Below are 14,318 nucleotides of genomic sequence, written 5' to 3' on the forward strand. Positions count from 1 at the left end.
AATTAATATTTGAAATAACTTAGCGATACCTAATTCACCCCAACTGTACAGTAATATGACGTTACGGAACTTTTGAATACTGTACGTTGAATTGTCTGAGTAGATGTGGGGGTGATTCAGCAAAATGAACGACCGGTTAGCTTAATGGCTAACTGTTTAATTTATCCAGCGTTAGCGTTAATCTCATTTTACGATGGATAACTTTACGTGACTGGTTTAATTAATTTGTAATCTCTTCTCCAGTTGGTCGTTTATGTGTTTTTTAACCACCGGGTTTACCGCAGGATTTAATTTGACTTACCTCCCCACTGCCTTTGCAAAGCGCGACATCTTGTGACGCAGTCGCGTAATTACTCCCGCCCCGCTTTGGCCAATCAGCGACAAGAACACTTAGACGTCAAAGGATTAACCAATGAGCGCATACGTAGTTTTCAGCAAAAATGGCGTACTATGTATTGTGAGGTGGGGAAGCTATAAACAAATATATTTTATGGTCTGAAAAACTAAAACAGTCAGGTAAGCACTAACGGTGGTAATTGCACATTGGCTCCGGGTTTTGTCCCATTTACGTGGCATGCATTGTTTTTGTACACATCAATACAACTGTGTCTTAGATCAGTAGTTAATGCTAATAAATGACAACGGCAGCTAACGGCTAACGCTAGCCTGCCATATTATGTTCAACCCACTTTAATTGAGTTGTATTACAAATACAAGTTTACTGCACAAATGCCTTTGTAGCTGTTCGGTTTTTTTTTAGAAATCTATTCATATGGTATGAATATATGCTCGTTTCTACCAGGATGAAGGTGGTGAATCTGAAGCAAGCCATTCTACAGGCTTGGAAAGAACGATGGAGCGACTACCAGTGGGCCATTAACATCAAGAAGAACTTCCCAAAGGGAGCAACGTGGGACTATCTCAACCTTGCAGGTTAGATGACAGACGCTGACCATCACGGCGATAATTTCCCTCCATACCAGTGATCGTATTGTCTTTTCTAAATTGCGTTTATGTCTTCCAGAAGCCCTGATGGAGCAGGCAATGATCGGCCCCTCTCCCAACCCTCTTATTTTGTCTTATCTCAAATATGCTATAAGTTCTCAGGTGAGAGAAAAAGCGGTGTGCTCAAAAATGGTGTAACTGCGAGGTGTTGAAACAGCGGTGATAGTATTACGCACATTGTGAACGTTCTCTCTCCTTAGATGGTGTCTTATTCCAGTGTGCTTACAGCTCTCAGCAAGGTGATGTATACTTATGTGAAATGATTGCACAATGCAGTTTATTATAACATATGAGAGGTTTCCATGACGTCCCTTTTTTTCCGATAGTTTGATGACTTTTCTCGGGAGCTGTGTGTAAAATCACTGCTGGAGATCATGGACATGTTTTGCCATCGTCTCAGGTATGTCAATATTACAGTGCATTCTCCATCCCGCGTAACAACGGTAACGTTTTACGCCTGGTTTGAATGAAGAAAGCAGATTTGGCCATTTCCGTAATGATGTATTTTACCTAACGTTATATATTTGTTACACGATTGCTTGACGTGAAGCTGTCACGGGAAGGCGGAGGAATGCATCGGGCTGTGTCGGGCTCTGCTCGGGGTGGTAGTGTGGCTGCTGCAGGGCTGTGCCTGGTACTGCGAGAAGCTTGGAGAACTCGGCCCATCAGCCGGCACGGAGGCCAGTCTGAGAGCCTGCCAGGAGAGGCTTCAACATTTGATTAACAGTTCCAAGAACAGAGCCCTTGTCCACATCGCCCGGTTGGAGGACCAAGGCGGTACGGTGTTCTGTGTGTCCGTGTGTTCATTGGTTTACGTAAGATACATTTGAACATTCATACTATATCAATTGTTGATGCCGGCAAGTTGGATGTTAGAAGACGGTACCGGTCCTGAAACTTTCTGGTTGTATAATTGTCGTGTCAGACATCTTACTGTGTTGCTACTGCTACTTCTTCACAGGTTCCTGGAGCAACGTAGAGCAGTCGGTGCTGAAAGTAACCGATGGTCTTGGCAGTGTGTCAAACCAGACACTGAGAACAAAATTAGAGGAGAGCTTGTCGCTAGTAAAAGGGTGAATTTCCTCCCTCTTTCCCTACACTTTGAATACATGGTTTAACTTTGGCGTGAGGCTGCCCGGCTTGGTCGTGGCAGGTTATTCATTTAAAGTACATCACAAATAATCTTTGTCATGCTAACTCTTCCCTTTCTTCCTCAGTATTCCCATGATGCTGTCCGAGCAGAGCGACCCAAAGTTCCATGCCTCCTTTCCATCCGTCCACGCCTTCATCATGCTGGAGGGGACCATGAATCTGACCGGGGAGACGCAGCCACTGGTGGAGCAGCTGATGATGATCAAGAGAATGCAGGTGGACATTTACAGAAGAAAAGAAATTCATCCATACAGTTCAACTTTCTCTAGAACGAGAGTTTGTTTCTTTTAGTCGTTGAGACAGTTATTATTTTTACAGATTAAAGATTTCAGGCACGGTTCATAATCATACTTCTGCATTGTTTGTATGTAGTTTGTTATTTCAGCAGCAATCCTCCTTAAATTCTTTGTCTTCCACAGCGAATCCCTGTGCCTCTTTTTGTCTTGGAGATCTGGAAGGCCTGCTTCACCGGGCTCATCGAGTCACCAGAGGGCACCGAGGAGCTCAAATGGACCGCTTTCACATTTCTCAAGGTACGTTCATCTGCTTGTGATCTGCATTTTTTTCCTTAAATTGATTTCAAATTCAATACTGATGCGCTGATTACCACTCTCCAGTCTTAAATAGTCTAAATGAATTGAGTTGATCTTTACATGCAGTATCAATTTAGTTTATATGGTAAACTGATAATCAGATGTGATCATTTATGTCACATTATGTGATCGATGTGATCACATACGTGTTCCGCCAAGCTAAAAAAGGTTAATTTCTTGTTTCTTTATATCAGATCCCTCAAGTTCTTCTGCGACTAAAGAAGTATCCTCAGAGTGACAAAGGACAAGTACGAGATGCACTGATGTCTTTCTAACAAATTATAAATCGCAATAACTGTCCATTTTAAAAGGAAACTTTTCAAAACACAGCAAACCTTTCTTCCAGGACTTCATGGACGACGTGAATATTGCATTTCAGTATTTACTCAAACTCACACCGTTACTGGACAAAGCGGATCAGAGATGCAAGTAAGTGCTGAAAAATGCAGCCACCCCACCCATCTCCTCCCCACCCCTGTAATCTAATTTTAAGATATTGGAGATAAGAACGCTAAGTTCCTGTTAAGCCGGCACTGTCATAGATCTCTTGTGCTTCTTCTCCTAGTTGCGACTGCCTCGGCATGCTGCTTCAGGAGTGTAACAAGCTCGGTCTGCTGTCCGATTCCAACACAACCTGCCTCACCTCCAAACGGTACGACTCCCATCTCACAATCAACCCGCGCGTCTTCATGGAAATGACAATCTAGTGTTGTTGTTTTTTTTTTTTCTTTCTTTATTTTCTATTCCCATTAACTATTTTAGTCAATGGGATCATGGATGAAGCTCAGTTCCCCGTACTCACACAATCCAAACCCCTGCATCCCCCGTCTGTCTCGCCTCGTCCCCTTTCCTTCCTGTCCCTCTCCCGCTGCACCTTTTGATTCAGGACGGATGACAGGGAGTTTGCCCCGAGGTTAAAGACTGCAGAAAATGCAAACATCCAGCCGAACCCGGGCCTCATCCTGCGAGCTGAGCCCACCGTCACTAATATTCTAAAGGTAGAGCACATGACACGCTGATGGGAAGGAAATGGGTGAGCGTGTCGGTGTGAGAAGGTCGCTTATCAATGAAATGCTAAGAGGAAAAAAAACAGTTGACGTGAATACAGGGGGCTCGCAGACTTCAAGGAATCGCCGACGTAAAAGGAACACGTGAGCATAACTCTTACTCTCTGGTTCATTAGACAGTAGATGCAGATCACTCCAAGTCGCCCGAAGGCCTTCTGGGGGTCCTGGGACACATGTTGTCTGGAAAAAGCCTAGATCTGCTCCTGGCAGCAGCCGCGGCCACTGGGAAGCTCAAATCCTTTGCCCGGAAGTTCATCAAGTGAGTCAATGTGAAATAGAGCTGCATGGTTGGACAAATATTCCCCTTAGTCACCAGAACGCTGAGTTATTTATTGACTCCTACTTATTATCAGACATATTTTAAGGCTGGAAACTTGGAAGTGGTTCTAGGACAGGATGTTTTTACATCTTTTTAAGGTATTGTTTGCTTTTTCCCATTTTTGTTCCAGGCTTAACGAGTTTCCGAAGCACATCAGCGGCGAAGGATGTGAGTTGAAAAACAAGCGCAACATGTTCCGATGTGGGAGTTTCTCTCCCCGTTGACGCATCGGTGATTAAAGTAGATGCTTACATTGAGGATTCTGTTCCCTCTTCAGCCAAGTCGGCGTCGGTACGGGCGCTCCTCTTCGACATCTCCTTCCTCATGCTCTGCCATGTGGTGCAGACATACGGTTCGGAGGTTAGTCAATGAAAGCTTGACTGCAAAACGCAGTGTAATGATGTTAGCGGGTATTGATCCTGCGTGGAGTTTCCCCCGAATCAGCCTGTTCGCTCACGGTGATGAAACGAGACGGCCTTGGGGGGCGTGACCTGAACGGAATGTTGCGGGTGTGATTAGATCTATTGTCGCCCGGCCGCTTTGACCCGTTGAGCGTGAGCGGATCCGTAAAGCACGCGGCTGCCCCGCGTCTCTCCTCTCCAGGTGATCCTGTCAGACCCCAGCCCTTCGGGGGAGACGCCCTTCTTCGAGACATGGCTGCAGACGTGTATGCCTGAGGATGGCAAGACTCTGAACCCAGACCACCCCTGCTTCAGACCGGAGCCCGGCAAAGTGGAGAGCCTGGTCACCCTGCTGAACAACTCGTCGGAGATGAAGCTAGTGTACGTTGCTGGCCCTTCAATGTCAACCACACAATTTACCCAACCAATTTTGCCAAAGAATACCTGAATAAAGTAGTTTTCCCACTTTAAACTCCATATGTTTGCAAGCCGATATAATACATAGATGGATAGATAGATGATGGACAGTACACCAAGCCACGTTTGATTTTAGATTTCCGTGCCGCTCGTGATTCTTTTGATTCTCTTATTTCAATTTAAATGTATTGAACATTTCAGCACCTTTGCAAATATTGATCCTAGACTAATATTGACTTGCAGAGTACATTCGTTTTTTAATTGAATGCTGTATAGATGGATGAACTTCCTTTGACCTTTTTTTTTTTAATCTACCGTCAGTCAGGTGAAATGGCATGAGATCTGCCTCAGCACGCCGGCAGCCATCTTGGAGGTTCTGAACGCGTGGGAGAACGGCGTCCTCTCTGTGGAGGCCGTGCAGGTCCGTTCAACTTTAATGCTCTCTTTTTTTCTCCGTTTCTTCTTCTTGCCCCTCCTTTGACTGGAAAAGTATTTCCTGAGCATGCGTGAGGGTCAGGTGCTCCCATGATGATCAGAGCAGTACCAGTACTCGTCACTCCACTCATTCTGTGGAATTTTCCTAGTGACAGTGAAATGACGTCCTCTTTTTTTTTTTTTTCCTACTTCATTCAAGTTTTCATGTTACTTGGAAGCCGTTCTCCTTCAACTGTGCCCTCACTCTGTCCCCTTCCTTCCCCTTTTTCTTGCCACGTCATCTCGCTCTCTCTCTCTGTGTGTGTGTGTGTGTGTGTGTGTGTGTGTGTGTGTGTGTGTGTGTGTGTGTGTGTGTGTGCGTGTGCGCGCAGAAGATAACGGACAACATCAAGGGGAAGGTGTGCAGCATGGCCATCTGTGCGGTGGCCTGGCTGGTGGCCCACGTCAGGATGCTGGGGAGGGATGAGCGGGAGAAGCCCCAGACGATGATCCGGCAGCTCGTGACGCCGCTGTACGGGGAGAACACGCTGCAGTTTTACAACGAACGGTACACAAAAAAAACCCGGCCGACGCACAAACTCCACCTTCGCTCATCTTATGCCCCGATGTCGGCCTCTCTCGCAGACCTTTTCTGTAATACAGGGTTAAAAAACGCTATCCTCTCTCCCCAGCGTGATCATAATGAGCTCCATCATGGAGCACATGTGTGCCGACGTCTTCCAACAAACCGCCGCCACCCTGCGGCCCCCGATGGAGGGCCAGGAGCCGATCCCCTACCGCAACCTGCTGCCGGCCAAAGACCCCATCCACGTGGCCCTCAGCAAGCAGTTCCAGACGGTGCTGCGCAAAGGCTGGGCGGACAGCCGGGCCCTGCACCTGTTTGAGAGTCTCCTCAACATGGGGGGGGTCTTCTGGTTCACCAACAATTTGGTCAAGGTGAGGGGACCAAAACGGAGCAAACACCAGCAAAACTGGCTGCATTCAAAGGCTGCAGCGAACAATCGCTTTCATTGTTAGTGCGCGTATGTCAAATGTCCTACAATACGACGCAATGCAGAGCAGGAAACACATTTTAGAACCCGAAGCCTCTGAATCTTTGGAAAATTTGCTTGAAAATAGAAACGACACTAAATTATAAATCATAAACTCCAGATCGTAGCCTCTTTTTTTAATATATATATATATATATTTGCACATGCATCGTGTTTTAGGAGCTGCTGAAGGAGACTCGCCAGGAGTGGGCCGATCGCGTCTCGGAGCTTCTCTACAGCATCTTCTGCCTGGACACTCAGCAGATCAGCCTCACGCTGCTGGGCACCATACTGCCCGACCTGCTCACAGACTCCGCCCACTGGCACGGCCTGGCTGACCCACCTGGAAAGGCGCTGGCCAAGTAAGAGGAGCTCAGTGGCGGCGGGTTGTCGGGGGCGGTTGAGGTCGGCCGTTGACCTTTTCTCCCTGGGTGACTCCTCAGGTTGTCCGTGTGGTGCGCACTCAGCTCCTTCTCCTCGCACAACAGAGGCTCGTTCTCGGCTCGCCAGCGCAAAAGGCAGCGGGAAGACATCGAGGTAGGACCGCCACAGAGGGCCATGTTTGGGTTGTGTAGTATCTAGAAAGTTATTTTGTTGAAATATGTCAATACTGTGGTCAAATTCCTTTATAAGTGTCTACATATTGGACTTGTATTACAATGCAGTCTAGTGTATCTATCAATGCCTGCAGGACTACAACAGCCTGTTTCCATTGGATGACACTCAGCCGTCTAAACTCATGCGTCTGCTCAGCTCCAACGAGGACGAGCCCGCTGCCCTTTCCAGTCCGGGTCAGTCTATTAATGTCGGGGCTTTAATACTCGGTTGAATAGTGTTGCCTGGCACTCATTTCTGCATGTGTGTGTGAGCTGAGGATCACCAGAAATACCAGCCGGGTTTCTAGAGAGAAAATGGGCTTTGTGAGGTGGTTACCAGCAAGTTGCTTCTTGCGTGCACATCTGAGCCAGATCAGATACTCCTAAATCAGCTTTGCCTGTCAAGATTTATCTTGCGAGTGTCTCAGACCGCCGGCAGGTTGCGACTTGAGCGCTGCGGTTTAATGAGGGGTAAAGCGCGCTGGGCGGCGTTGAGGTCCCAAACCTGACTGCTGGAACTAGTGTTGAGCTTTGGGAATTTTTACTCTCAGCACGAAGAAAGTCCCAGACGGGGGGGGGGGGGGGGGGGGTCAAAGATCGATGTGCTGCATGACTTGGAAAAAACGTGTATGAGCGGCTTTCCTTTCGTTCCTTTAGAAAAGAAATGTCTAGACAAGTCATTTAGAAACCGATACAAGCAGTGTTTGCTAGACTGAAATGTATTTATATCTGCAGCCATAGATTATAAAAATAGCCACTTGTAATATGTACCTAGTTGGTTGTTTAATTTTGGTTTCCAATTATATTGGTTAAGAAAATGATGAAATGTAAGACGTCAGTGGAGGACTTTTGTCTTGTTTTGGTTTTAACAGTAGAAACGTCCACTTCCCTGTTTACTTTGTCTATTTTTGACACACTGAGAAAAAAAAAAAAAGACTGTTGATGAAAATTTGTCTGGTCACATTTCCCAGGAGACCGATCTATGAGCAGTTCCCTCTCGGCCTCCCAGCTCCACACGGTGAACATGAGAGACCCTCTCCACCGAGTCCTGGGTGAGAACCCTCGTCCTCCCCCGGACGACGACACGTCGCCCGCCACTAACACCCAAATTGACTTCTCCCCACTTGCCCGCAGCCAACCTCTTCCTCCTCATCTCCTCCATCCTGGGCTCCAAGATGGCCGGACCCCACACCCAATTTGTGCAGAGCTTCATGGAGGAGTGCGTGGAGTGCCTGGAGCAGGGGAGCCGCGGGAGCATTCTGCAGTTCATGCCCTTTACGATGGTGAGCTACGAGGCCGACGTGCGGCTGCTGTACGTTACCGGGAAAGACTTTGTTTGTTCGGAATGGCTGAAGACACATTTTCTGAGGATTAAGTGCTTTGAGGAAGTGATAAATCTGAGTCACGCCAGCGTTTGATCCGTGTACTTGCAGCCAGTGAAGTTAAGGTGGTGTTGTTTGAGTTGGGGCTGTGGCGGTGAGGTTCCCGTTTGCAGGAGACTGCGCACAGATGGAATAACTAGTGGATTAGTTTGAACGGTCGTTGGTCTTTCTGTGCGTGCAGGTGTCCGAGCTGGTGAAGCTGCCGGCTTTGGCCAAACCGAGAGTCGTCCTGGCCATCACTGACCTGACTCTGCCGCTGGGGAGAAGAGTAGCTGCCAAAGCCATCGCCGCCTTGTAAAGTTCTCAGCCCCCCCCCCCTCCTCCACACACTCCCCTCATTAGTTCCCCCATTTAAAGGGCTTCTTTGTTGGAAAATGACATTTTTATAACCGTCTTTCTGTAACCACTGTTTTGCTATTGTGTTTTGATTTGTTTTTCACACTTAAATGTGTAAATAAGTTTGAAAAAACTTCCTGATCCGTTTGTCTCTTCATGCAAGTCTTCACTTCCACAGCGGGAAGTTTCCTTCACTGTGTGTGTAAGACCTTATTACTTCCGTGACGTTGGGCAGAGACCACGTGGGTTTCCACCGCCTGATGCCCCTCAGCGGTGACCGGACCTTGTGCTCATCAGGCCGTCATCCGGCGCTTGCAACACTTCCTCGGGGAGTCTGTCTTCCAGCGTGACACAAGACATTTTTTCCCTTTTTAGTTACACTTCTGCATTACCGGATTGCCTCCGCCGTGAGCTCGCTGCCGCGGTGACGCAATGCCAGCGGTTGATGGGTCACGCTTTGTCATTCACAAAAAGGAACGGTCTGTGTTTCCGGGAAATGCATTATTTTATTAAAATATCAGAAAAATATAATTCTGCAGCACAGGAACAGATTCTTGGACATATGTTTAGTTTACACAATATAACTAATTCTAATAATGGTTGATAAAGTTCATACACAACATTTTTTTAACTGATATGGAGGAAATTATACAGATATTAAATATATGTAATAAGGAATGGAACCAAAGTGACTGAGGGATACAGTTTCCTCATCATAATAAATTCCCCAAATAAATATTACATAAATAAATATATAAATATCTTTTTTCAATATAAATATAAATTACATTACAGGTCATTTAGCCGACGCTTTTATCCAAAGCGACTTACATTGCATTTCTAACCCATGGAGTTTACATTTTTGCCCGGGGGGGTCAGGTGTCTTGCTCAGGGACACTTCAACAACCTTGACTTGCGGTTCCTGGCGGTTAGGAGCAGCCGCTCTACTCCATGCGCCACGGCCGACCCCATAATCATCATAATCATTTACCGGATAAATAAATGGTGTGTTTCGGTGGTCAGCTCTCGGCCTCCTCCTCGCCGCTCCGGTCCAGACTCCTGAGGCAGCGCAGCACGTCCCGCCCGAAGCTCTGCAGCTGCCCCAGACTCAGGTGCGCCGCCACCTGGACGTCGTATTCCCCGGGGAGCCGCAGGACTACGGGCGAGGGCGAGGGCTGCACCGCGGCCTCCCCGTTGGCCATTTTCACCATCTGCAGGGCAACGCAAAACGAGAGACGTGTGATGAAGAGGGGGGGGGGGCGGCGGACGGGTGGAATCGTGAATGGAAGCGATCTCAAAGCGCTCTCCCACCTTATTGATCTGGATGATCAGGTCTTTGATGTCAGCCAGCAGCGCGGCCACTTTGTCTTTGTTTTGCAGCCGAGGAGAGACCGAGCGCAGCAAGGCCCGGTGCAGCTGGAGGCCCTCGGACACGTTCCTCAAAACGTCCTCCTGAGGGGGGGAGGGGGGGGGGGGAAGAATGACAGCGAGCTGGTCAAGGTCTCCGCTCTTTACCCGCCACACGGTCACACGTGATGGTTCTCCTGCTGGAGGCTTACCAAGGAGAAGCTTTCGGACACGACTCTGAGCACAGGAGCCGACGGGATGCCGATGTTGGACGCCATGACCGCAAGCTTGGCGTTTTGTGGGGAGTCGAGTTTTAGCGCCTGATGGAGCGAGAAAGCAGAGACGTTATGCACAAATCTCACCTGCATGCAACAGGTAGCAGACCCTAACATGCTTTAGGAAGTCGTCTGTTACATTAGGCCATGCATTCTTTTTACTTTAGACTATTTGAATTACCTGACAGTTCTGTGTGGATGAAACCTCGTATTTCATAAGATCATTACAGCCTTTACTTATTTGCTGTCCGAGTCACAGTAACAGAAAAAGTGAAGTGAAATGCAGAACACGTTGACATAAATGCAAGTACAGACAAGCGCGTAAAGGAATTCATCCGCAGCTTGGAGACCGATGCTGGTCCCTTTTTAACAACAGCGCTCTGAGAACTTCTCCGTCACATTCAGCCCTTTGGTTTTGTCTCATCGGCTCGTCGAACGGCCGCGTTACCTCCGCGTGGACGCACGACTCGTGCGCGTCGGGGATGGAGAGCAGGATCTTCTGCGTCAAGCTGCGGCTCCTCTGCACGGCGCCCTGGAACTGCTGATCCGCGACCTGCGCGCTGCTCTCCGGCAAAGGCGCGCCGCGGGCGAAGGCGGCCATGTAGCAGGGAATGGCGAGAACTGCGCGGGGGGGGGGCAGGAAAAAAATAATCAATCCAAAGAGCTGCTCCCTTGTTCCTTGTTCCTATGCACCGGTGGGCTCTCTCTCCTCTGCAGCCCCCCCGTGGTCCCCCCGCCCTGCCTCCCACCCACCACAGCCCCCCCCCCCCCCCCCCTCCTCCGGGCTAAATAGAGGCGTGCGTAATTTGAAACTGGAGAACAAAGTAACTACTGCCAACAGATCCAGAAATAAATATCCCGGTAACTCCTCAAAACACACCTGCGTGCTTTGCGATGCTCCCATACAGATAAAACACACGCATGTATATATATATATATATATATATATATATATATATATATATATATATATATATATATATAATATTCAGTGTATGATATCTGATGGAGGAACAGTCCAACACTTGATGAGCAGCAGAAGAAGAGAAAGCAGCATTGCCTCATCATCACTACTCACCCAGCAGGATGTCCATGGCTTGTGTTGACGGATGCCTTTGAGTATTGACCCCTGAGTGGACACCATCAGTGATTTATAGAGCAGGCCAGGAGTCCGAGGGATTTCCCGTTATGTGTTCATCTCAATGAGTCAGTTTGACTGTCAGCAGATCCTCTCTTACGCTTCTCTTCGGACGCTGGATTGGATAATAATGATATATGTAAGTTCACATTTTACAAAATCAATCACAAATTGATGATTCATATTTTAAAAATCTGTCAAATATTACTAGCATTTTGTTATTTTCAGATTTACCAGAATTATAAACGAACACATTTTAAATAACAGGGTGAAAGCAGCTGTGCTCGTTACTTAATAACGTGTTCATCTAACACGCCAAAGTAACACAATTCTAGAGTTTAACTTTAGGAATTCTGAGGTAACGCAGATCGCTTCAAGCCCAGTCAGTTGTTGAGGTCATCCAGGACCAGAATTTCCTCTGACAGCAGCTAACAGGGAAATGAAAATTGAAAGTGTAAAACACAGTTATGACATCTAGGTTCTTCAGGAGGAATCTTTTCTTCCCTCGTGTGTCGTCATCCAGCAGTTTTTTGGTCATTGTGATTCTTCTCTAAGAAACTGATTTGTTCCTATTTATATAGTTTGGAAAATCTCACAATAAAAAAATGACCACAGTTGTATTTCTGTGGCAGTAATGAAAAAAATCACCTTGTTGCAGCAATTAGAAAGTCTGAGTGATAGAAAAGCGGAAAGAACTTCACAGGCCCAAGATTGCCACCTTGTGGAATAACGCCTTTTTCCTCCCTCAGTGATGTTGTGTTGGTATGAAACAGAATAAAACAACATGTCGGCTGTAATACATTTGCTTCCAGTGCTTTAAAGCACGTCAAAACACTCGTATTTGCTTTTTACCAGGAGTTCGATAAGAAAATCTCCTGATTCTTTTCAAAGGTCAAAAGGTTATTCCCAGCTTCCCACTCTTACAGGTTCTATTGTCACGTAGGGACGGGTCTGCTTACGTCGCTAACATTTAGGGGGAGCCAGGTTAACCGTTTCCCCTGTTTCCAGTCTTTATGCTATGCCGTGCTAAGCTAAGCTAACCTGCTGCCGCGCATGCACACTGGGAGTGTTGATCTTCTGTTCTGAGACCTTATAAGAAATGAAATGAGCTCATCACACAAAATGTTGCAAACAATTATTTTACCACCTGAAGTGATCCATTAAATCATTTCAAAATGATAAAATCCAGGTATGCACCATTGTGGTGGGAGTCATCCCCCGACGGGTCCATCCTGTGCCTCCGTTGTAACAGATCGGTCTCCTTCTTGCTCTGACCCGAGGCTCCTCAGTCAGTCGGCGGAGCTCTGTAACATCTCGGCCTGATACGCTGTGAAGTGAAGCCATCAAATCCCTGAAATCCACACTGTGCTGATCTCTGATCAAATATACGCATTGTTGCGTTCTAAAGATGAAGAAACTCCGGGCGGACAGGAAGCGTCTTGGTTTGAAGAGTTAAAACCCAAAGTATTTAATAAAAGAAAAGGTGTTGAGCTAAAGAGAAGATCTCAGCTGAGGAGCCGCTGGTCTCTGCCATCAACAGGCCACAAGGCAGCACGTTGACCCCCCACAGTGACTGTCTGTTGCCTCCACCCGCGAACTCCAGAACAATGGGTTCCCACAGGTATTTATACAGATCAGTAAAGGTGTGAAAGGGGCGTGGTCTCCTGATGAGTTCACTGTTACTCGCATTTCGAGTGTCTCTCAGTCAATATCAGTTGTGGTGCTATCAAGGGTTACATGCATGCATTTCGCTTGATTACATTACGTTGAATACAATCATAGCTGTGAATTGGTATTATTCTATTGGTTACAGTTTAAAATGAGTGGTTTTGCAACATTCTCACTAAATACACTAAATGCATTTTATATTATTAATTAATTTATGAACCGGGTCGTCAGTTTATTTCTTATACTCTACAGCATGAAAGAAGGACATTATTCACCGCCGAGGCCTCGCTCCACTGGTGCTTGATTTCATACGTTGTGTCCACTTTTTCTCTGCTTTTTTCAACGTAATAATTAAATCTGTTGGGAACAGATTGTGTCATGTGATTCCACGATTTATGAGCCATTGCAAAATGCGCGTTTCATCAAATGTGAGCCAATTCAGGGAGATCTCAGGAAGTTTAGTCAGGAAATTATTTCACAATAAATATCACGTGTTATTCCATCAAAGTCCTGGCTTGGATGCAATACAGGAAAATGTATTGCACTACTAGTATATTTTAGTTGGTATACTTACACGCATATTCTTCACCAACTTCATTGTTCGCAAATCCGTGCCAGGTCTGTACAGTGTTTTGTTTGTTTCATAATACTTGTGTGGATGCACGCTGCTCATGTATTATGTTATAATAAAGCAACATTTATTTTGCTGCTGATCACTTTTCTTTTACCTGCACATGCAGATGTTTTGCAACAGGGGGAGCTGTGTTGCCCAACATGAAGTTAGGACCTCAAAACAGTGTTTTTCTCTTCAGATTCAGTCATTCAAAATATTGACATGGCCGTCCTCGTCTCGGCCCTTGCATGCATCATCCTCGGGGGCCTCTTACCTTTTTGGGCCGGAAGGGGAACTGAGGTGTCGGTGTACGGGCCCTCGCTGGGAGACCCCATGTGATCTCGGAGCCTGGAAAGAGTTCCACCTGCAACCCAACCCCAAAGAGGGCCGCGCTCCGTGGGATTGGATGGGTCACCTTATCCCCCACTTTGTGTCTCATTACCCAGCAGTTGTAATGCTCACACCAGTGTAACGTGTCCATGGTGGCGGGCGGGGCGAGTTGGGCCGGCCTGAAATTTAAATTAACCTCAGTGACATTTCTGT

The 14,318-nt window shown here is 46.9% G+C and overlaps 2 protein-coding genes across 6 annotated transcripts; one reads left to right on the plus strand and one right to left on the minus strand.

The window, feature by feature from the left end:
• Nucleotides 1-343: 343 nt before the first annotated feature.
• med24 (mediator complex subunit 24) lies at nucleotides 344-9,262 on the plus strand. 5 transcript variants are annotated; one of them, XM_040177046.2, is made up of 26 exons: nucleotides 344-516; nucleotides 803-933; nucleotides 1,025-1,107; nucleotides 1,206-1,244; nucleotides 1,332-1,405; nucleotides 1,556-1,782; nucleotides 1,967-2,078; nucleotides 2,223-2,373; nucleotides 2,577-2,690; nucleotides 2,945-2,998; nucleotides 3,097-3,179; nucleotides 3,316-3,402; nucleotides 3,637-3,748; nucleotides 3,934-4,076; nucleotides 4,267-4,304; nucleotides 4,414-4,496; nucleotides 4,740-4,918; nucleotides 5,276-5,375; nucleotides 5,761-5,936; nucleotides 6,061-6,325; nucleotides 6,601-6,782; nucleotides 6,864-6,957; nucleotides 7,112-7,211; nucleotides 7,988-8,068; nucleotides 8,151-8,299; nucleotides 8,580-9,262. In XM_040177046.2, the coding sequence occupies exons 2-26, from the start codon at nucleotides 804-806 to the stop codon at nucleotides 8,694-8,696; spliced, it is 2,973 nt and encodes a 990-aa protein (XP_040032980.2). In that variant the 5' UTR covers nucleotides 344-516; nucleotide 803; the 3' UTR covers nucleotides 8,697-9,262. The 5 variants fall into 5 exon arrangements, with proteins under 5 accessions (XP_040032980.2, XP_077958652.1, XP_040032983.2 ...); XM_078102526.1 differs by having other exon boundaries at nucleotides 5,764-5,936; XM_040177049.2 differs by having other exon boundaries at nucleotides 3,649-3,748.
• csf3a (colony stimulating factor 3 (granulocyte) a) lies at nucleotides 9,213-11,610 on the minus strand. Its single transcript, XM_078102528.1, has 5 exons — nucleotides 11,435-11,610; nucleotides 10,805-10,977; nucleotides 10,294-10,401; nucleotides 10,046-10,186; nucleotides 9,213-9,945 (listed from the first exon to the last, which is right to left on the minus strand). Exons 1-5 carry the CDS (start codon nucleotides 11,448-11,450, stop codon nucleotides 9,754-9,756), a joined length of 630 nt encoding a protein of 209 aa, XP_077958654.1. The 5' UTR covers nucleotides 11,451-11,610; the 3' UTR covers nucleotides 9,213-9,753.
• Between the last annotated feature and the right edge of the window lie 2,708 nt (nucleotides 11,611-14,318).

This window comes from Gasterosteus aculeatus, chromosome 5, assembly GCF_964276395.1.
Source record: "Gasterosteus aculeatus chromosome 5, fGasAcu3.hap1.1, whole genome shotgun sequence".
In the NCBI taxonomy this organism is placed as follows: Eukaryota; Metazoa; Chordata; class Actinopteri; order Perciformes; family Gasterosteidae; genus Gasterosteus; species Gasterosteus aculeatus.

Bases quoted from the DNA above. Each gene is read 5' to 3' on its own strand.
- csf3a (XM_078102528.1), bottom strand. The intron at 10,187-10,293 runs GTAAGCCTCCAG...TCCCCCCCTCAG, and splicing joins TGTCCGAAAGCTTCTCCTTG to GAGGACGTTTTGAGGAACGT. The intron at 9,946-10,045 runs GTGGGAGAGCGC...GTTGCCCTGCAG, and splicing joins TGATCATCCAGATCAATAAG to ATGGTGAAAATGGCCAACGG.
- med24 (XM_078102525.1), top strand. From the start codon at position 804: ATGAAGGTGGTGAATCTGAAGCAAGCCATTCTACAGGCTTGGAAAGAA. The intron at 5,376-5,760 runs GTCCGTTCAACT...GTGTGCGCGCAG, and splicing joins TCTCTGTGGAGGCCGTGCAG to AAGATAACGGACAACATCAA. The intron at 5,937-6,060 runs GTACACAAAAAA...CTCTCTCCCCAG, and splicing joins CTGCAGTTTTACAACGAACG to CGTGATCATAATGAGCTCCA.